Source organism: Prionailurus bengalensis, chromosome E1 (genome assembly GCF_016509475.1).
Source record: "Prionailurus bengalensis isolate Pbe53 chromosome E1, Fcat_Pben_1.1_paternal_pri, whole genome shotgun sequence".
NCBI lineage: Eukaryota > Metazoa > Chordata > Mammalia > Carnivora > Felidae > Prionailurus > Prionailurus bengalensis.
In genome coordinates this window covers 44,119,473-44,142,355 of record NC_057347.1, presented here as the reverse complement: position 1 = coordinate 44,142,355, position 22,883 = coordinate 44,119,473, and the positions used below count along the sequence as shown (strand labels likewise).

General features: G+C 36.9%; 1 protein-coding gene across 5 annotated transcripts in view; it reads left to right on the top strand.

Moving 5' to 3' along the window:
• CDC27 (cell division cycle 27) overlaps positions 1–22,883 on the top strand; it is a 71,664-nt gene that overhangs the window by 16,268 nt on the left and 32,513 nt on the right. For 3 of the 5 annotated variants that reach the window (XM_043584889.1, XM_043584888.1, XM_043584890.1), the window contains exons 3-9: positions 8,577–8,724; positions 10,330–10,455; positions 15,300–15,397; positions 16,136–16,290; positions 16,389–16,600; positions 17,581–17,695; positions 20,143–20,258. In XM_043584889.1, coding sequence (XP_043440824.1) covers positions 8,577–8,724; positions 10,330–10,455; positions 15,300–15,397; positions 16,136–16,290; positions 16,389–16,600; positions 17,581–17,695; positions 20,143–20,258 — 970 coding nt within the window. The remainder of the gene's footprint in view (positions 1–8,576; positions 8,725–10,329; positions 10,456–15,299; positions 15,398–16,135; positions 16,291–16,388; positions 16,601–17,580; positions 17,696–20,142; positions 20,259–22,883) is intronic. The other 2 variants (XM_043584892.1, XM_043584891.1) reach the window with 1 other exon arrangement.

The following is a 22,883-nucleotide window of genomic DNA, read 5'->3' as shown; positions in this document are numbered from 1 at the left end:
GTCATGCGCTGTGTCAGGCTCCACAACAGCATGGAGCCTGCTTGGGATTCTCTGTCTCCCTCTCTCTCTGCCCCTTCCTTGCTCATGCTTGCTCTGTCTCTCAAAATAAATAAATAAACTTAAAAAAAAAAAAAAAACGCTTTGTTCTGTCTCCAGAATTTCTCCTCTCTTCCATTAGTTAATTTTCTGTTTTTAATCCAATATCATGCCTTTTTTTTTTTTAAGAGAGAGAGTGCAAATTGGGGAGGGGGGGAGGGAGGTAGAGAGAGAGAATCTCAAGTAGGCTCCACACTTAGCATGGAGCCCAACATGGGGCTTGATCCTACTATCCTGGGATCATGACCTGAGCCAAAATCAAGAGTCTGTCACTCAATCCATAGAGCCACCCAGGCACCCCCATACCATTTTAAACACTTTATATTTTAATATTTCATAAGGCCTGTTGCCCATCATTTTTTCTTTCCAATTCATTCATAAGAAGTCTTTCCCCTTTTTTTATCCTTTATTTTTCTATGTCTGTTTTATTATTGCTTTGAAATTTCACAAAGATTTTGATCAATGCTGACCTGCAAACATATAATTCTCTAAATTACTATAGATAGCCTTCCCAAGAAGAAATAGTGCTGCCTTCTTTTTACTCAGGTGTTTGTTTGCTTAATTCAGTTTTTGTACTTTCTGTGTATGTTCCCATTGGATTACTTGCCAAGAGTTTCCATTTTTTTTGTGGTTGTAGATGAGCTTTATTTTTGCGTATTTTGTATGTTTGTGTATGAATTGCTAGTGGAACCTTTCTGATCAGTTGTATGATTTTACTCTAGTAGCAAGTGCTTAGTAACCTAACTGCAAGCATAAGAAAGTAGATCTTAGGGATTTGCCAGGCATGTGTCACCAGAAAGGACAAGGGATAAGAACATTAAAAATACAGATAAGATATGGACCAGGAAATGTAAACTATAGAAAAGTTAACACAGAAGAATATTGGTGAATAAGATTCAGAGAAGTGCCAGAAATCTAGATGAGGTTGAATTGGGAGATGTGGGGGAATAACATGGGAGCGGAAGACCATGAATCAGGTGCAGAATTTTTCCATTAATGAAGCAGAATGTCCTGCATTTAGTAGCTGAGAGTTATGAGGAGAAGGTATGAACTCAGGAGCAGGGAGTTTCACAAACAGGCAAAGAGTCATGCTTGGAAGTGGTTTTACGAAGCAAAGAGGAAACCTTACCTTGATTCTGATGTAAGTGGGATATGAGGGAAATAGCATCACTTTGAGAGTGCTGTCAGGTCCTTCAAGAGAGACTGGAAATTCAGTAAAGAAAGTGGGGAGGATCTGTGTGTGGAACAGGAGTCTGAGGTCCCAGTGAAAGGATTTAGAAGGTGAGAGAAGTTTAGAAAGAAAATAATGCAATAGATTGCCCTACTCTACTCGATATTTTAAAAGCAAGGTGTATCATGCAAAACCTACTGACATATATTTTCATTGATACCTATGCAACCCTCATGTTTTACTGTCTTATACTTTCTTTTTTGTATTTGCTTATTAAAGGATTGGCAGTTTCTAGTTTATTATAGTTAGGCTCTAAAAGATTGTGAGTTAGTGGTTTCAAATTCAATCAAGTAGGTTTTCCCATAGAATTGGGGCAGGGTTCCAGATGAATCTGGATAAAGCTGTTTAATCCACTTTCTGTGTTTGATACAGTGCTTGACACTTGGAAAGTTGTTCAGTAAGTGTTAGTTTCTCTCAACATACAGTTGACCCTTGAACAACACAGATTGGAACCATGTGAGTCTATTCGAATGCAGACTTTTAATACAATATAGTACCATAAATGTATTTTCTCTTCCTTATGATTTTCCCCTTTTTTTAAAATTATTTTAATGTTTATTTTTGAGAGAGAGAAAACGGGGGAGGGGCAGAGAGAGAGGAAGATCCAGAATTCGGGGCAAGCTCCAGGCTCCAGGCTGTCAGCACAGAGCCCAATGCAGGGCTCAAACTCACAAACTGTGAGATCATGACCTGAGCTGAAGTCGGACGCTTAACCAACTGAGCTACCCAGGTGCCCCTCTTATGATTTTCTTAATAGCATTTTGAGAGGGAGAAAGAGAACATGAGCAGGGAAGGGGCAAAAAGAGGGGTGGGGAGAGAGAGAGAGAATCCCAAGCAGGCTCCATGCTGACAGCTCAGAGCCCAACTTGGGACTTGAACTCAGGAACCACAGAGATCATGACCTGAGGCAAAATCAAGAGTGATGCTTAACCAGGTGAGCCACCCAGGCACCCCAACAGTAGGCTTTTAGTAGTTAAGTTTTGGGGAAGTCAAAAATTACTGCAGATTTTTGACTCTGCAGGGTAGGTGCCTCTGACCCCCTCATTGTTCAAGGGTTAACTGTTGAACTTAACCACTCTGTTGAACTCTAATTTCTATGAGGGAAAATTTTATGGGAGCAGATACTATCCTAGTTCAATACCAATGGCAACAGTAACTTCTAAAGAACATTTATTAATTTCTTATTATGTACTAGGTACTCTAATACTTAATTTCTTATTTAGTTTTCAATAATCCTATAAAATAGACATTACTATTGCCATTTTAGAAATGAAGAAACAGAGAACAGTTTTCACAGGCAGTAAGTGGTAGATCTTTCTGATTCCACTTTACCAAGGGTAGCAGCAAATACAGGCCAGTCTGACCCATAATAGACATTACTAATCCATCATACTACTGGTTCCTGTTGAACCAGCCTCATAATTCTTATTAACACAGTGTTGCTGGCTGACAGTAATAGTTGATGAGAATTGGTATGTCACATGTAACCTGGTGCCCTTTTGCTCAGTGGCGTCCTAATGCCACTAGTGGTAGCTCCTGTGTTTTAGAGAAGGACACCCTATGGTGCATGAGGCTAACGAAGTAGATGGATTGAAAGCCAAATTCTTGAAGTAATTTCTCAATTTCACTAGTTCTTTGTCACCCATTTGTCTTTCTCCTAAGAATTCCATAGTTAGACCACCTAAGACTGTGCTATAAGCCAGGTGGTGTAGAATGTCAGCTCCGATGTTCATTAGCCATTTGATCTTCGGTAAGAAGTTACTCTGAGCCTAATTTTCCTCATCTTTAACTTGGGAAGAGAGATACCTACTTAACAGGATAGTTTTCAGCACTAACTATAATAATCTGTGGTTTGGGCACGTAGGAAGTCCTTTACAAGTTCCTCTCCCCTAGCATATTCTATTACGTTGGCTTTTCAGATTTCTTTTTTTTTTTTTTACTCTTCTTACATATGATGTACTCTGATATTTTCTGAGTGTTATTATTGTTGTTTTAATGCAGGTTGAAATTCACCGAATTGATTTCACAATGCATAGTGAATCGAGCCTTGCTGTTTGGAAAAACTCCTAATCGTATCACCTCCCTCCATATCCCCTTCACCTACTTTTCCTTCCCGCTGCCATACCTGATCTCCTTGATCAAAGGTTTTCTCCATTGCTAATTGACACACAATATAGATTCAGCTTTCCCCTTTGCCCTAATAGATGGCATGTAGTACTGCAATATCTAAGGTTTTTAATTGCTATTAAATGTATTTAGCTGTTGAGAATGAATAGAAATGGGTGGTTAGGAACAAATAGAAACAGTCTTAGATTATATGGACAAAGAATACATTAATACAATAAATATGGTAGGTCCTTAGAGAGAGGTGATTTATTTATGTTCAGAAAATTAACCGGTTGTAAGTTTTGTGTACATTATATTTTATAAGGAAGTACCCAGGACCTCTGGGGAAAGATGAAGAATTGCTCTCTGTGAGACTGCATGGGAGTGGCAGTTGTAACTGGTGAAAAGCAAGGAAGAAGTAGTAGCTGAAGACATTGTGTCAACATGTATTCCCTAAGTTATTCTGAGGGTCCTAGGGCAAAGCTCCCAATTGCTTGAAATCTAGTGTTCTATCTTGATGTAGATTTTGCATCCCACGCTACAAAATGTTTATTTTTCAATATGAACATATTTAAGTTACTGTAAAATTATTCACCAGTTTTCTACCTGTCTTAACGATTAATGGGCCCAGATGTAGACATTGTACTGGGTATATCAGTTTCAGTAAATTGGGCTCAGTTGAAGAGAAGTGAACCAGAGTAAAAGGTTCAGCATCTGTTTCTCTTCTCTGTCTTAGCCAGGATACCGAGAGCCTAGACTCACAGAAATATGTGACTAAAAATGGCAACATTTTTTTTAGAAAAAATTGTTTATCAGGTTATATTAAGGGCATCATTGAGGGGAAATGTCCAGAGTACTACTAATGATATGGCATAGTGTTTCACTTGTAGGCCATTATTGGAAAATTTAATAAATATATCTGGTTCCTAAAAATTTCAGTCAGTTTGTTATATGGGGGGTGGAGCGAGGAGGGGAGGGTATCAAAAGGATGTCTGGTCCATCGGCCTAACCTTTTACTGTTAAAGTTAAATGCTTGCCAGTAAAAAGGATGATGCTTTTTTATTGTCATAGTTTTCGTTTTTATAATGTGTTAGTGATTAAGACTCAGGTCTTCGAACAAACTTTTTTTCATTCGAGGCTCAAATGTTTCATTGCATTAACTTAGCTGTTTCACACAAACCTCACAGACATCAAACTCAATGCGTGTAAGCCTGGACTCATAATGTTCCCACGCTAATCTAAGACATTGCTATCTCTTACTAAAAAAGCTTCCTAACTGCTTTTCCCATATCTGCTCTTCCCTGCCTCTTCCCTTTCCCCTTCCCAAATCAACCCATTCTCTTTACTTTCCTTCTTAAAATGCTGTAGAGATGTCTAGTTGCTATAAGGATTTATCCCTAAATCTTTAGATCGCTTCCAGAGCCCTGCATGATCTGCTTTCTCCTTATGTGTGACCACTTTCCACCTTCAAACACTAAGGAACCTTTTTAAAATTTCCTCCAGCCCTCTTACCTGTGGTATATTTACTCTAAGCACAGTTTCAAAGTATTTTAAAACATTTTAATCCTATCATATACAATAAAGACAAAACCAGTTAATATTGCAATTTAGGATATAAACAAATGTAGAGAAAATAAAAAGTGGCAATAGTATTAAAATACTGAAGTTGTGTATGTAGATGAGGTATTCAACAAAAGAAATGATTCTGAAGGATGGAATGAATCATGCTGCATCTGAAAAGCGTAGGATCCAGGCAGTTGAAATCCTTCGCAAAAGAAAAGTTAGTGATGAAATGGAATTATTTGAGCTTGTGGCTCATTGTCATATATGTGTAACCCACATTACTATCCAATGACTATTCAGGTATTGTACATTTAGTAGTATTGTACTCCTAAATGCATGTGCTGTACTGCCTTTCTTTGATTTAAGAACTTACATGATTGGGGTGCCTGGCTGGCTCAGGGCATGCAACTCTTGATTTTGGGGTTTTGAATTCAAGCCCCACGTTGGGTGTAGAGCTTACTTTTAAAAAGTAAATTAAAATATTTTTTAAAAACAGAACTTAAGGGGTGCCTGGGTGGCTCAGTCAGTTGGGCGTCTGACCATTGATTTTGGCTCAGGTCATGATCTCATAGTTCATGGGATCAAGCCCCACATCAGGCTCCATGCTGACAGCAAAGAGCCTGCTTGGGATTCTCTCTCCCTCTCTCACTGCCCCTCCCCTTCTTGTGCGTGCACTCTCTAAATAAACAAACAAACAAACAAACAAACTTAAAAGATAATCAGGATGAAGTGTGTCACAAATCATAGATGATTTCATAGATTCTATGCCCTTCGAATACTTAACAATATCAGAATTCTTGACAAGGCAGCAGGCAGAGTACTTTAACCTGTAAGCAGTTCTCGACGATAATTGTAGAGTTTATCAAGACCAAGAACCCTCACCTCACCAAACTTTTAAGTCTTGCCAGAACTGGTCCATTTTGGAAGTCTGCTCATTTACATTGTAAGTCAACACGAAGAAGAGGTGTCTGTCTGACTTGAAAGCATTGAAAGACTAATTCACCTTCCTATTTGATGGAAATGTATCTGAAAGATGCAAGCTTAAACCTCTCCTAACTATTTTGGACTTCTATGAAATGACCTTTCGTTTTTGAAGCCTAGCCTGTTTGTAAGAAGAGGGACTTCAGCATCATTCTACAACTTCGTTTGGGGTTTTTTGTTGTTGTTGTTGTTTTCACTTAATAGTGTGTTCTGGAAATATGTGTCTTTTTTTTTTGGACGACTATGGTGAGTGTTTCACCATATGGAAGTACCATACTTTAATTAGTACATGATTGATTCCTCAATATTATGTTAAGAGTGACTGGAGTCCATTCTCACTTTATTCCTGATTATAAAATAAATTATGGGCCTTCTAATTCCCAATCACATATTTTAATTAAGGCTCTAAGTAAAGGATGGTAAATAAAAGGATGTCATGGAGACATCTATAACCATTTCTAGGTCCTGTTGCTTTGATCTCTGCACACTTACTACCTAAGCCATGATCAGCCTTAGAATCTTTCTGAATTTAGCACTCGAGGCAGCCACTATCAATCGGTTAGAGTTATTGTTCCAGACAAAATCTATTTGTTGAAAGTCTCTGCAGCTTAGCTTTATTATAACTCCTTACTACTGGCCCACTGGTTGTATTTAGAACTGTCAAGTTATTTCTGGAGAGCCTCAAAAACCACCCATGTCTCTCCATGTCTTTTACAACCCTTCAAGTTGTTCCAGATTTACATCAATATCTTACACGTCCATTAATCTTAAGGCGTGCTCAGCCTTCCAATCCATATTCCCATTTGAACTTGTAGATTTTAAGGTATCACGCTTCAAAAAGGTAATTGCAGTTACACACTAAAATCGTGCGCACACGCACGCAGAGTATTTGGTACTTTTATGTTCTTAGGGAATTTTAAAGCAGTGAAAATGGACCTATGCATAAACGAGTATTTGTAAACAAAACATTTGATAAAGCATTGTTATGGCTAAAAGTTTAACTAGGTTTGGGGAACCATTGCTTTTTGGTATAATCAATGAGTTTTTAAAAAACTTAATTTATAAAGTGACCAGAATCAAGGCCTTTATCGCGAGATCAAAAAGAAATCACACTTTCTAATTTGTGTGAATTAGCACTTACAGTTCAGTGAAATTAAAAGTTTGCTCCCCCTACAGTAGAGCTCCCTATTCATTCTTTTTGCTTCTGAAGCATTAATACTATGTACACCCCATTAACATGTGTGCCAAAGTTCCTGATCATTTACGCCATATCATTCATTGCATATTGTTTTTTTATACTAGAGTTTCATGAAAAATCATAAGATGGACCAGAGAAGAAGGGTTTTTGCTTGCATATACATATATATGACCCAAAAACCTGTGTAAGAGTAATCTTTCAAATTACCTACTTTTTTATCCTAAACTTTGAATGAAGTTAACAATTTTTTATCCCAAGCTTTGGGTGAAGTTAACTTTTTAAGATGTGGCAAGTTTATCTTGTACTTCAGAACAGTGATTCTCAAACTTTAGCATGCACCAGAATTGCCTGAAGCGTTTGTTACAACGCAAGACCGCAGGTCCTCACTCCCAGAATTACTGATTCAGTGGGTCTCGGTTGAAGCTAAGAATTTCTAACAAGCTCCCAAGTCATGCCGTGCTGGTCGAGGGGCCAGCCACACTTTTAGAACCACTGGCTTAGAACACCCCTCAACCCACTGAGATTATTACCGAACCCATTTTTAGAAGCACAGATTTGTGATTTTCCTGCTTTCTTTCTATCTCCTTTGTTGTTGGCCTGTCTAGACTCTCACCTGGATTGGTTGGGAGATTGCAAGGATAGAAGTGAAGTGATGGTCAGTTTGGGAGAGAGTAAATAAAGGGGAAAATGCCACATTTCATTAACTAGGACAGAAGGGGCATTTCCTTCCTAGTATGGAGACCAGGGGACAGATTGAATAATTCAGCTCCTGCCACTGCAAGGCAGTATAATTGTCGTTGCTGTAGAAGTGTTAAGTGTGTCGATTGAGTGGTTTAAATGCTGTGGGTATTCACAATTTAGAATTTTTCTTCTGTCTTAAATTATCTTGAGTGTAATTTAGTATACATTTGGTGTTAGAAAGAAGTGTTTTTTAAAATCTGGTCCTTTTTTAATGTAGAAAGTAATCTCAGATTGGTAATTAGCTTTGCAACCCTGAGTGCACCTTTCTCATGAAATTGGACATCTGTTCTCTCAAAGAGTCTGTTAGAAAAATGCTACAAAAAAACAAGACCGTTTACTGGTAGTCTATTTAAAGGTAGGTGTGAGTGTGCGGGTGTGCACACAAGTGCGCACTTTTGTTAAGGATTTACAGAAAATACCATGACTGTCTTCATTGTATTACTTCCTTGGTTCTTTGTAAGAAGAAGGTAATCAGGACTTGGGGAACTAAGATTTCTGTCAGTAAAGTATTTCTCAATTCAAATTTGGAATAATAAATGATTGTTTTATATTAAATAACATGACTAATTTTTTGTTGCTAAACTTGTTTATTGCCAGATAAACAGTGATTACCATTCAACATACTGAATAATAGCCATTTTTTTTCATATGTGCTCTTAGTACACTCAGAGGAAGCCTTGTTTTTATTGGCAACCTGTTATTACCGCTCAGGAAAGGCATATAAAGCATATAGACTCTTGAAAGGACACAGTTGTACTACACCGCAGTGTAAATACCTGCTTGCAAAATGTTGTGTTGATCTCAGCAAGTAAGTTTTTAAATCTTTTCTATCTAATATTGTTTACTTACACTGTAGAATTTTGGATAAAATCCTTTTGATAGATTAAACTCTTGACTCCCTTTCTCCCCTCTTTTTTGGTAGTAGCAATTTGTCTATTTCAGTAACTTAAAATGTTTATACTGTTGCCTGTGGCATTAGCACTTTTGTTATGGAGAGATTTCATTGTTATGGTAATAAATAATAGAATTTAACTCTGGGGAAACTTAAGTTATAACTAATTCCTGTCATTTCCCAAAATTATCCCAAGTGTTATTTCCTTTCCTTTGCTTTCAATTGGAATACGCCTGAAAACCTCCTTATCTGTTCACCTGAGATTAATGCTTCATTATGTCTAGGTAGTTGTGTAGTTATTTGGCTTTCCAGACCACTTTGTCCTACCCCTTTGAAGCGAGGGGGCAGGTTCAGGAGAGCACTTCTTTTGAACATTACAATTAAACATGTCAGCTGTCCCTATTCTGAATCTGGAGGCAGGTAGAGATATAGGTAGTTATCTTCTGTTAAACTCTGTTCTGTGCTGTAAGAGATGGAATGATGCTAAAAGGGACTAGATAAATAGATAATCGCAGAAGTGTGTTTGTGAATGTAGTTGGTAGGTTTATAGCGAGAGGACACAAATGAGCCTCCTGAAGTCTCCACAGACTAATAATGATTATTGTATTTGTCCAGTGTCTAACTGATGACGTAAATTAAAAAACTAGCTAAAATATCTATAAAATTTCTGAAACATTTGTTATTGAATTATTTTTACTCCGAAGGTTTAATGCCAACTTCCTAAAAATATATTTAATTTGCTAGTTTCTTAAGCCAATTCTTACCTTGGACATTCTTATCTCATTTACAAGTATTCATGGTTTTTTAAAAGTCCCACTGACCATAGAAGAAATATAGATATCACTTTAATGTTTAGGATATGCTGTGTAAACTTACTAGAGTATTTTCCACATGATGATTTGGAAAAAACTTTAAAAGAGATACCATTATAAACTCTGATATGCTAAAAATATATAGTGAAGTCAAGTTGTTTTTTTTTTCCTTTGGGAAACACTTGTGATTTTCTATATCAAGAAAACATAATTGGTAAATAAAAAGAGATGAAGTACTATTCGGGTTTCTTTTATAAACCTAAAAACGAGTGAGACCATTAAGTATGCAGTTTTTCACTAACGTCTAATTAGTGTTATTAAATTCTCTTGCAAATTCCTATTTCAAGGAATTACAGAACTAAATAAAAAGGACCACTACGTCTGTTAATGAACAACCGTACACATTTTCCCCCAGTATAAAGACCTTCCATTTCTTTTGACATGAGTAATGTGTATGTTGCTCATACTACATTTGTACATATAGGGACTGAATTTAACTGGTTCTGTTCTTAAATGCAAGACTGGAATTTTAAGACCATAAATTCCCAGTCTTCCAAATGATTCTAAATACATGGCTATTGCTGTTCTAAAGGTGCCTGGACTTTGTACTTTATCCCCATATTTGGAAGTACATTGGTAGTGAAGGATGTCTTTACACACAGTACTTTTTATGTTGACTTTTTTTAATCTGTAAATTTGTGTTTTAAAGGCTTGCAGAAGGGGAACAGATCTTATCTGGTGGAGTGTTTAATAAGCAGAAAAGCCATGATGATATTGTTACTGAGTTTGGTGATTCAGCTTGCTTTACTCTTTCATTGTTGGGACATGTATATTGGTAAGTAACAATGATTCAGACTACCAGAAAATTGTTTCCAGTGGTAGAATTCTTTGTGGTTAAAAAAAAAAAAAAAACTTAACACTTTCTGTGTTTATCAAATAGCACTTGGCTGAAGAGTACAGTCTTTTAGTTCTGTGACCTTATTAAACTTATAAAGTCATGGAGATGTTGATCCCATTTGTCACTATCTGCTTTGCTTTAATGATGATAGCCACAGCAGCACTACCTAATATTTGAGTGCACATAGGAGGTTTTTTCCACCTTGGGTGAGGAGAATATCTTCATGTGATCCACTGAGGAAAAAGAAGAAATGAGTGAAGTTTTTTCTCTAATATTAAATATCACCTCGGCTCCTTAGAACAAGGCTTGAAGATAAATTTCAGTAATAAAGCATAGCAGTTCCCATCTGGTTTGCCATACTAATTTGGAGGCACGTCCTAAGAAATTTCCACGATGGTTGTTGAAATAACAGTGATCTGCAAATCATTTGAAATGTATTTAAAATTTCTCTACACTTACTTAAATTTAGTCTTTTGAAAGCAAGGGAGAGTGAATTCAAAGTTATCACTATAATATTGTTCGCACTCATTTTTAGTCTGAAATACTCCTTGGTTGGGGAGTAGAGGGTGGAGATATAATCAGGTAACGGGAATTGTTCATCCACGCATGGGAGTGCATCGCCTGTGTAAATGTCACATGTCTCCTACATGTTGTAGGAGAATTGGTTGAGGATTGCTTGTCTGAAGAATTAGGAAAGCACCTGTTTTAAGATAAATCGAGGCTAGTTTGAATAGTAGTTTTTTAAAAACCTCAAAAATGTCTTTTTGTACAGAATAAATTATTTGCCTGAATTTGGGGGCTCATTTTCATATGACATCACTCTTTTGAGAACAGGAGTAAATAAAGATACAATAGCAGTATCTTCATTTGTCTTAATAAAAAGACATGGAGTAATGAATTTAGTTCATGCAACTATGATTCTTTTTATCATTTATTTGAGAAACTTTGAGGTCCATCCTCCCTTTGTGGCTAAACATAGTACTTGGTCCTGGGGATGTAAAGATAAATCACTCACAGTCCCTGCCCTCAAGGGTTTATAATAGAATAGGAGAGAAGCAGTAAACAAAAGTTTGTAAGTTTTTATCATCACAATAAAAATGCTGTGATAAAATTTGAGCAGGGGGCACCTGGGGGGCTCAGCCAGTTGAGCATCAGACTCTTGATTTTGGCTCAGGTCATGATCTCAGGGTCCTGAGATGGAGCCCTGTGGGTATGGAGCTTGCTTAAGATTCTCTATCTACCCCCTTCCCCCTCCCCCCACCCCAAGCCCACACTCCCATTCTCTCTTAAAAAAAAGAAAAAAATTGAGCAGTATTTTATCCAATGGAGGGAATAATCAATTCTACCTAGTTAAGAAGGAGTATAAGATGCTAAGTAGGAAAAACTTGGTAGAAACAGTTTTGTTTCTTGAATTCTCAATAATAAAATTAAAACCTAAGGAATTAGACTGTGGGTGAAATATTTGAATGGCTACTTCACCAAAGAGGATATATGGATGGTAAGTAAGCACATGAAAGGTTGTACCAGATCCTTAGCTGTTAAGGAAAGGCTAATAAAAAACACCATTAGAAACCACTACGCGCTTGTTAAAATGGCTAAAATAAGAACGGACAGGGGCGCCTGGGTGCCTCAGTCTGTTGAGCATCTGACTCTTCATTTCAATTCAGGTCATGATCCCAGGGTCATGGAATGGAGGCCCACGTCAGGCTCTGCACTGAGCGTGGAGCCTGCTTGAGATTCTCTCTCTCTCCCTCTGCCCCTCTTCCCCTCTTGCTAATGCTCTCTCTTTCTCTCTGTCTCTGTCTCTCTCAAATAAATAATTAAAAAAAAAAAAACAAACAGTACCACGTGCTGGTGAGGATGCAGACCAATAGAATTTCTCATTAAACATAGATATGATAGGGGTCCCTGGGTGGCTCATTCAGTTGAGTGTCTGACTTTGGCTCAGGTCATGATCTCACAGTTCGTGAGTTCGAGCCCCGTGTTGGGCTCTGTGCTGACAGCTCGGAGCCTGGAGCCTGCTTCAGATTCTGTCTCTCTCGCTCTCTCTGCCCCTCCCTTGCTCATGGTCTGTCTGTCTCTCTCTCTCAAAAATAAATAAACATTAAAAAAATTTAAAAAAACACATAGATATGATAAAATTACGATAGGGACAGATCAGTGGTTGTCAGAGGGGAGAGTTGAGGCAAGAATGTGGCTGTGCAGAGGCAGCTGTGGAGTTTCTCTGGGCTGTTGGAACAGTTCTGTCTATATCTTGATTGTGGTAATGGTTACACAAATCTATACGTGTGATGAAATTTCATAAAACCATATATAAATGAGTGCGTGTAAAAACTGCTGAAACCCAAATAAAGTCTGTGGTTTAGTGTACAGTATTATGCTATTGTCAATTTCCCAGTTTTGATAATTGTGCTATGGTTGTATCAGATGTTGTCATTGAGGGAAGTTGGATGTAGGGTACATGGGAACTCTTATTTTTTTTCAACTTGTATGTGAGTCTAAAATTATTTTAAAATAAAGTTTAATAAAACAAAATAAAGTATTAAAATCACAAAAATACTATTATGTATTACTAATTATTTTAGGGGTGCCTGGGTGCCTCTCTTGGTTGAGTGTCCAACTCTTGATTTCAGCTCAGGTTATAATCTCACAGTTCATGAGATCAAGCCCCATGATGGGCTGTGCATTGATACCGCAGAGCTTCCTTTGGATTCTCGCTCTCTCTCTCTCTCTCTCTCTGCCTCTCCCCCCTCATGCACTCTCTCTAAATAAACATTAAAAATTTTTTTTAGGGGCACCTGGGTGGCGCAGTCGGTTAAGCGTCCGACTTCAGCCAGGTCACGATCTCGTGGTCCGTGAGTTCGAGCCCCGCGTCAGGCTCTGGGCTGATGGCTCGGAGCCTGGAGCCTGTTTCCGATTCTGTGTCTCCCTCTCTCTCTGTCCCTCCCCCGTTCATGCTCTGTCTCTCTCTGTCCCAAAAATAAATAAATGTTGAAAAAAAAAAATTTTTTTTTTTTTAAATTTTTTTTAAACAAGATTAATAAAAGTTTTAGAGGAGCTGGGTGCCTGGGTGGCTCAGTCAGTTAAGCATCAGACTCCTGATTCAGCTTGGTCAGGATCTCACAGTTTGTGGGATCGAGCCCTGCTTCCAGCTCTGTGCTGACAGTGTGGAGCCCACTTGGGATTCTCTCTCCCTCTTTCTCCCTCCCCCACTCATACACACATGTGCATGCATGCACACTCTCTCTCAAAATAAATAAACATTTAAAAATTTAAAAGTTTTGAAGGTAGAGTTGAATCAGTCCCTAACCATGAGGAAGGGTTTTCCCCTTCTTTAAAAGAATGAGGGAGGTGCCTGGGTGGCTGTTAGTTGAACATCCAACTTTGGCTCAGGTCACCATCTCACAGTTCATGAGTTCAAGCCCCTGTTGGGCTCTGTGCTTTCAGTATGGAACCTGCTTAGGATTCTCTCTCTCTGTCTCTCTCTGCCTCTTCCCCACTCATGGTCTCCCTCTCTCATAAACTTAAAACAGTATATTTTTTTTAAAAAAGGATAAGGATGGGTTATTTTTATTCATTTTAAATATTAAAGGTTAAACATCCAGTGGGGGAAAACTCTACTCCAAAGACTGGCTTTTCATTTCAGCCATCATTTGCCTGTCTTGTGACCAAAATTGCACCCAGTAATCTGGATACATAGCTGTTGTGGTTTTGCAGCTGTAGCTTGTTAAGATATCTTTTTTAACTCCAGTATTTTGGTAGACAGCTTATTGATCTTTTTGTCTATAATAGTTCATGAGACTTCTGTTTAGGACACAACTGGTGGTAAGTCTGGTTCTTAGATTAACCTGTTTCTTCCCAGTACCATCTGATAATTTTTTCACCCCAATTCTTTAGAACATTTTTTTCCATTAAGAGCTACCACCTCGGGGTACCTGGCTGGCTTAGTTGGCAGAACATGCAACTCTTGATCTCAGGGTTGTGAGTTCAAGCCCTCCTTTGGGTACAGAGATTACTTAAAAATAAAATCTTTAAAAAAAAAATTTTTTTTTAAAGAGCTACCACCTCTACTTCATTAGAAAGCCTGATCATTTAAATATACTATATTTAAAGCATTTAAGTCACTTTCAAAATTACCATTGGGATATTACATTAAAAATTAAGCATAAGACTGAAATATTTGGATATTGTCCATATCTTCTTAAGTAATTCTAGATTCTGACAGCAAATTAAAAGCAATTCTAGTACTCAAGAAGGCAATGATGGGGCGCCTGGGTGGCGCAGTCGGTTAAGCGTCCGACTTCAGCCAGGTCACGATCTCGCGGTCCGTGAGTTCGAGCCCCGCGTCGGGCTCTGGGCTGATGGCTCAGAGCCTGGAGCCTGCTTCCGATTCTGTGTCTCCCTCTCTCTCTGCCCCTCCCCCGTTCATGCTCTGTCTCTCTCTGTCCCAAAATAAATAAACATTGAAAAAAAAAAAATTAAAAAAAAAAAAAGAAAAAAAAAAAGAAGGCAATGATAATTGATTTTGCTAGCATTCCGTTCAATTCATGTTCTGCTTGCTTTCACCAGACTTTTGACTCGAACTGCCCTAAATAATAGATTAGAGAGTGGTGAGAAGGGGAAATTAGTAATTTAGGGAATGTGTCAAGAAGAGTACTCTCAGAACTTGTATGTGTGTGTACAAATACACATATAGGAGTTACCTAATTTTTTGTACCAAAAAATTCTTGATGATGTTTTGGGTCGTGCAGCTTGTCTAATATATGTGTTTGTCTTTACAGCAAGACAGATCGGCTTGCCAAAGGATCAGAATGTTACCAAAAGAGCCTTAGTTTAAATCCTTTCCTCTGGTCCCCCTTTGAATCATTATGTGAAATAGGTAGGTTTGTAGAGGTGACTAGGGGAGGGTTCCCCGCTTCCTCTTCTTTTTTGTCTCAGCTCCTTAATTCTCGGAGAGTGATACAAATTATTCACAAGAAAAACATTTTTCAAAGCTAAAGGCTGTTAAGTTGAGAACAAGAAATAAGGTAATAGAATCATGTTTAAGGATTGATGTGGCCTTGTGTCCTCTAGAATGAGTTGTATTGTGAGTATAACACTAGGCAAAATAGCTTTCTGGATAAGGAAAGAAACTAATAGAATTCCTGGAGCAGAAACTGTTATGTAAATAAGACCTGGACAATATGGGGGAAGGGTGTCTTAGTATGTGTGCTCTTAGAATGCATGAGGATCATTTTAAAACCTCGTGGACGTATCCATGGCAGTGCTTCTAACCTGACTGTGATGTCTGTTGGGTTTCAGTTCTGCACCATCACTCCTTACCTGGAGCAAAATGAGATCTAGTTGCTTTCTGCTTTAAAAAAGCACAGAAATCTGCATTTTCCTATGATTTATTATATTTAAAATAGTGTTATTATAGTTTATTTCCTAAATTTACAGCTTTATGTGAAAATTTTTGTAATAAATTGATAGGTGGGCTTTGGGGAAGTAAATTTGATTAGCTGAAACAGGAGAACTTTAAAACTCTGGGTGAGGCCTTATTTCCACTGATATATGCATACTTTAAAAGATTAATTGTCATTTCCTCAGAGGCATACATTTTTTTTTCCCTTCATAGGTGAAAAGCCAGATCCTGACCAAACATTTAAATTAACATCTTTACAGAACTTTAGCAACTGTCTGCCCAGCTCTTGCACAACACTAGTATCTAATCATAGTTTATCTCATAGACAACCCGAGACCGTTCTTACAGAAACACCCCAGGACACAATTGTAAGTATAATCCTATCCTAGTGTTCAAATATTATGGAAAACAAAAAAGAATGAACTAAATGTATCATAAATGACATGGTGGAAATTTTCTGTTTCAGGAATTAAACAGACTGAATTTAGAATCTTCCAATTCAAAGTACTCCTTGAATACAGATTCCTCAGTGTCTTATATTGATTCAGCTGTAATTTCACCAGATACTGTCTCTCTTGGAACAGGAACTTCCATATTATCTAAACAGGTTCAAAATAAACCAAAAACTGGTCGAAGCTTATTAGGAGGACCAGCTGCTCTTAGCCCATTAACCCCAAGGTAAGACAAACAAAAAATACTTTAAAATGTACTATAATATTAAATGATTTGTAATAATTCATATTAGTAATATAAAATTAATATGAACAGCAACTTCTAAATTTCTATGGAAATAGAAGCATTTAGTAAGTCAGTAATAGACCTATTCTGTTTTCAGAAAATGAAGTTAAAAATGTAATACCTGTGATAAAAATTTAATGTTAAATATTGGAAAATTTAAAACCCTTAAATATGCCTTCTTCAGCTAGTGTATGCGTTAAAAGATAACTGTCTTTTTGGCTGTGTGTCAGTGAATCGCAGTGAACCTTTTGGAATGTTGGAATGCTTATGATCTCATCAAAGCGGTAGCAGTGGTTACTGTTAAAGTACTGTTTTCCAAACCACAGAAGAATTGACATGTATCAATAGGAAGTATTTTGTCAAAATTATTAGACGTATATGTATATGTGTGTAAATATAGGAATCCAGCCCAGAGGATACATATCCAAAAGTATCAAAATTAAAAATGCTGTGCTAGAACTGATGCTAGGAGTTGGGTCCCGGGGCCGGAGAGCTAACTAAAACAGCATGACCGTGACATTAACAGCTCACTGAATCCATGTGTGGATTCAGCATCTCTAGAGACACTCTCTCTGTAACAGTGTCGTTTAAATTCCATAAAGTCCAGGAATTTGAAATAATTTGGTCATTTGGATCTTCACTTTTACAAAGTTGTTCTTCTTTATTTCCAATAAATCTCCTGAGATCAGTAGTTGCTGCTCAGTTTAGTTCCTTGTTTGATTTTTTTTCTTTTTTAATTTTAGTTATGGTGGGTGGAATAGTCTACATTCACAGCTTATTTTAAATCTGCCCCTCAGATCCTCACTGCCCCCAAGACTGATTTGCCATTCTCTTCCTTTTAGACCTTCTAATTTAAGTATACTGCTGCTTTATATATGCCTTGATGACTTTTTGACACCTTGATTTCAACCTCTTCTCAGTTTTGGGATTTTGCCATTAGAAACCCCAAGTCCTGGAGATGGATCCTATTTACAAAACTACACTAATACATCTTCTGTAATTGACGTGCCATCTACTGGAGCCCCTTCAAAAAAGGTATTTTCCGTGTAAAAGTAGTTTTGATGCTGATGAAAGAAATTTGTTTAAAATTCTAGTCTTAAAGGCAATCTCAGAGAGAATCTAACTGTATAAGTTTACTGTTGCCTTAGAGTTGTTGACCTAAATGTGAAAGAAGGTCATCACTGTCATAGGCTGCTGGTTATAGCAGGAGATACAAAGCTGATTGGTCTTTGACTGTGTAAGATCATAACTCACAAGAACAGTTTATTTCGGCATGTAGGTAAATAAAGACTCAGATTTGTACTTTTCATTTCCCCATTTTTAAACAAAAATAAAAAGGTTTCTATCCTTTGAATATAAATAACAGAAACTATACTTGTCATTGTTTTACTTGTCCCCACCACTGTATTTGTCTTTTAATTGTACTATTATTAACATGAAAAAAATTGACTTGTATAAAGCCAGCTGTTTCTGAAAATAAAGTTTTTATGGTGGATTCTCTTGGATGTATAGTAAATTTATAGTAAATGTATAGTAAAATGAAAAATACTTGACAGTATCCTTAACCTCATAGTAAATACTACAAGTTTTGAGACTTTTTAAATAATGTTCTCTTATATAGATCTATGGCAGTAGAGGTCAAAGTGCCATTTGTTACAAACATCTATGGTACAGGGTTACCTTCTGTGAGAATTAAATTAGGTTATGTATTTAAAATGCCTATTGCCATGCTCAATAGATGTTTAAGAAATGGAGCTAAATAAGTCATACTAGTATGTGATTGATACAGCCCCTTTACCCTCCTAGGGACATGTTTATTCTTGTTCTTTTACTCCAAATATTCCTTAGAGTCTGTAAAGTTTTGTTTCTATAATAGTTCCTTAATGAGTAATAATAGAAACTCCAAAAATAGTAAAAAAAAAAGGGGGGCTGCAAAGTACTTAATGTGTTGGATTACTTTAAATCTCATTTTTAAGAGTTGACAACTACCCGCCATTGCATCGCTATAGGAGTGAAGTATAATTGTGGAAATTAGTTTATTATAATTACAAGGAGGCATAGTAGGATGGTAATTAGCATATTGGGTGAAGTAGGCCAAAACCATTAAGGACAGTTAGTGATGGGTAGGCGATTTCATTGCCCAAACGATAAAGCCACCTGCTGTCTTACCCTCTTCTGCCCTTGCTCTTACAAGACATTCCTAGGAAAGCTGTACTTGCAGGTCTGCACGTAGTATCAACTAAAAATATCAAACTGAATATTGTATGCAGTACATAGTACACCTTTGTTAAGTAAGGAAGGTCCAGAGTTGACTGTTTTGTCCCTTGGGTGAATGTAGAGTTCCCAACTTGGGGAAGGAAGAGGAGGAAGGATTGTAAAGTTTTATTTTGAGGCGGGGGTAGAGGAGATGAAAATATTTACTGGATAGTTAGTCATAGAGGAAAGAATATGGCCTGGTGATGGAAATAGTAGTTAAAGCTATTAAAATAGCCAGGCTCTCCTAGGAAAAGAGAGTAGAGAAGGAACACAGCATACTTAATTAAAAACAGTGGAAAGCAGAGGGCAGCAAATGAAGTGATAGGACAAATAATCAAGACACCATACTATTTTGGAAGTTATACAGTCTCAAAAAGGAGGGCATGATCAGTGATGTTGAATACAGGAAAGGCCAAAAATAAGGCTTTCCTATCTGGTGAGAAAGTTATTAGTTATTAATTATAATGTACACTTTGAGAATTATGTCCAATGCCTATCAAAGTAATAGTAAATTTGGAAGGAAATTATCTGGTAGTGAAAAAAAATTAAAAATATCCACTGATGCAACAGTCACAGAGCATTTTATAAAGAAGCCAAGTGTTGAAAATTAATAGAAGAAAGGTGATAAATTAGAGACAGAAGAGGCAAGCAAGTTTTTTTCCTCCTCCATGGGAATAGAGACCAATTAATGAAAAATTAAACACACCAGGAAGAAATGTTAATTCTAAGAGCAATATACTTAGAACGTGGGAAATAATGAGATGATTTTTTTTTTATTTATTCCTTTGGACTACTGTGGAATGTTTTTACTAAGTGTCAAAGAAGGATTATAAAATCTTCCCTGTATTGTTATTTTTTATGTTCATAAATCTTAAGAGTAGTAGCTGTCTTAAAATTCTTGTTAACACTTAGCTCCACCTAGAGAACATGTAATAATTGGCTTTTTAGGAATTTTTTCAGGAAGTTTGAGCCTTTCTTTAAAAACTAAAGTGAAAAATGAAAAGATAGAATAAAGAAAAATATTGATGTTAAGGTGAGGAAATAGTTTGATGTTAATCCTACTATATTAATTGACATTAATTTGTGACATTAATTTGTGTTTTCAGATGACAGTATGTATTATGAAATCTTGCACTGGGAAAATGTAGATGGGAGCATCGTGGTGTCTTTTATCATTTTCAGTGCAATTTATAATTCACAAACCTTAGACTTTTTGTGTTTTACAGTCTGTTGCCAGAATCGGCCAAACTGGAACAAAGTCTGTCTTCTCACAGAGCGGAAATAGTCGAGAGGTAACTCCAATTCTTGTTGCACAAACACAAAGTTCTGGCCCACAAACAAGGTATTTATTGTGGTGTCATTATTTGATATTATTTGGCTTTTCTTGCTATAAAACATGACTTTATTCCCTTTAGGCAGGTTTTGACCCTCCCTGAGATTCTAGAATGACTCTTACAAGTTTTGAATATGTCATACTAGAAATTTCTAGGGGCACCTGGCTGGCTCAGTCGGTAGAGCATTAGACTCTTGATCTTGGGGTTGTAAGTTCAAGCCCCACATTGGGTGTAAAGCTTACTTAAAAATAAGATCTTTAAAAAGAGGAAGGAAGGAAGGAAGAAAAAAGTTTCAAACTTACTGAAAAGACTAGTATAATTTTTAGTTGAGTATTTTTTTAAAGGCTTATTTTTTTATAGAGAGTGAAAGAGTGCAGGGGAGAGGCAGAAAGAGAAGTGGGGACAGAGGATCTGAGGCAGGCTCTGCGCAGTCAGCAATGAGCCCATTGTGAGGCTCGAACTCATGAACCGCAAGATCAAGACCCCAGCAGAAGTCCAATGCTCAACCGACTGAGCCACCAAGGTGCCCCTAGTTGATATTCTGAACACTCCTCCAAAATAATTTTCTTCTTATTGTATGACCTTCGTTGGTCAAGTACAATAGATTTCATTCTTCTCTTCCCCTATTATGCACTTCTGTATACAGATCATCTTTTGGTAAACCTTTAAATAATGAATCCATTTCCACACAGAAATGGTGTTAAATAGGATTTCTTTTCCTGTTCAAGCACTCAAAAATAAATCATAGATAGTGTTTTAAAAGAATACGGCTCTGTCTTCTAAGATAGTGAATGTGTACTATAAGACTTAAAGCAGACACTCACGTGCATATACCTTGACTATATAAAAGGCCTCAGTATTTCTGAAATGCCAGGATGGTAATCTTATCATGAGAGCCAACTCACAGACAGATGACAGTGATTGCCTGGGCTCGATTATGAGAAGGAGCCTGAGGCCTCCTGCAGAACAACATGATAGAGGCTGAGTAAATGCTAATCCTAAAGAATATGGAAACGTAATTTACTGAATAATACATTTCACTTCAAGCTAAACAAATACACTAACTTTAATAAGCAACTATTAATGATTTTGTATGAGTTTTGGGGTTTTTGTTTTTTGGGTTTTTTTTGTATTATTGATTCCATTTTGTCTCATTTATTGCCTGTATTAGTTTCCTACAGCTGCCATAACAAAGTATTGCAAACTGGGTCACTTAAGACTACAGAAATGCATTCACTCACGGTCATGGAAGCTATAATCCAAAGTCACGGTGCTCACAGGGGCATACTTCCTCCGAAGCCTTCAAGGGAAGATCCTTTCTTATATTGTCCAGCTTCTGGTAGCCTCAGGCATTCCTTAGTTTGTGGGGGCATAACCCAGTATCTGCCTCTGTCTTTACATGGCCATCTTCCCTGTGTGTCTTTGTATCCAAATTTCCCTCTTCTTATAAGGGCATCAGTCATACTGAATTAGAGCTCACCCTAATGGCCTCATCTTAACTTGATTACATCTACAAGGACCCTACATCCAAATAAGTCACATTCACAGGTACTGGGGGGTTAGGGCTTCAACATATTCTTTGGGAAAACAGTTCAACCCATAACATTGTCTTATTAACAATTACTCTTTATTTTGTCTGTTTAGAGGCTGTTTTAGTGTTTAGAGTATACACTTTAACTTAAAGTCTATCTTCAAGTAATGTTGTACCACTTCATATACATCATATACCTTATAACAGTATGTTTTCATGCTCCTCTTCACATCTTTATACTATTGTTAGCATATATTTTGCTTCTACATGTGTATAAACTCCACAGTGCATTGTTGTGGTTTCTCCCTTAAATAGTTATCTTCTATAGAAATTTTTTTAAATAAGAAAAAGAAATCTATTTTATATTTACCTACATATTTACTATTTCTGGTCCTCTTTCTGTAGGTCCAAACTTCAATTTGGTATTCTTTTCCTTCATCTTGAAAGACTAAAATTTCTTATAGCCCAAATCTGACAGTAATGAATTTTTCAGCTTTTGTACGTCTAGAAAAAAATCTTTACTTTACCTTTGTTTTTATTTTTGAAATAAATTTTCACTGGATATAGAATTCTCGTTTGCAGTTTTTTCTTTAAAGATGTTCTGCTGACTTCTAGCTTGTGTTGTTTCTGACAAGCCTGCTCTCATTCTCATTTTTGTTCCTCTATATGTAATCTATCTCTTTTTTTCTGTTTTATGATTTGCTTTTTATCACTGATTTTTAAGTCATTTGGTTGTGATGTGCTCTAGCGTAGTTTTCTTCTTTCTTGGCCAGAGATCGAGAGCTCCTTGGATCTATGAGTTCATAGTTTTTATCAAATTTAGCTAATTTTTGGCCATTATTTCTTCTAATATTTTTTCTGGTCATGTCCCCCTCTCTCCTTCTAGGACACCAAATGTATGTGTATTAGACTGTTAAGTTGTCCCCACAGCTCAGTTTTGTGTTCATTTTCATTTCTAGTCTTTTTCCTCTGTTTCATTTTGGATAGTGGTTATTGCTGTGTCTTCAACTTACCGATGTTTTCTTCTGCAACACCTGGTCTGCTGTTAATTCCATCCAGTATGTATAGATATTTTTAATCTCAGATGTCCTGTTTTTCATCT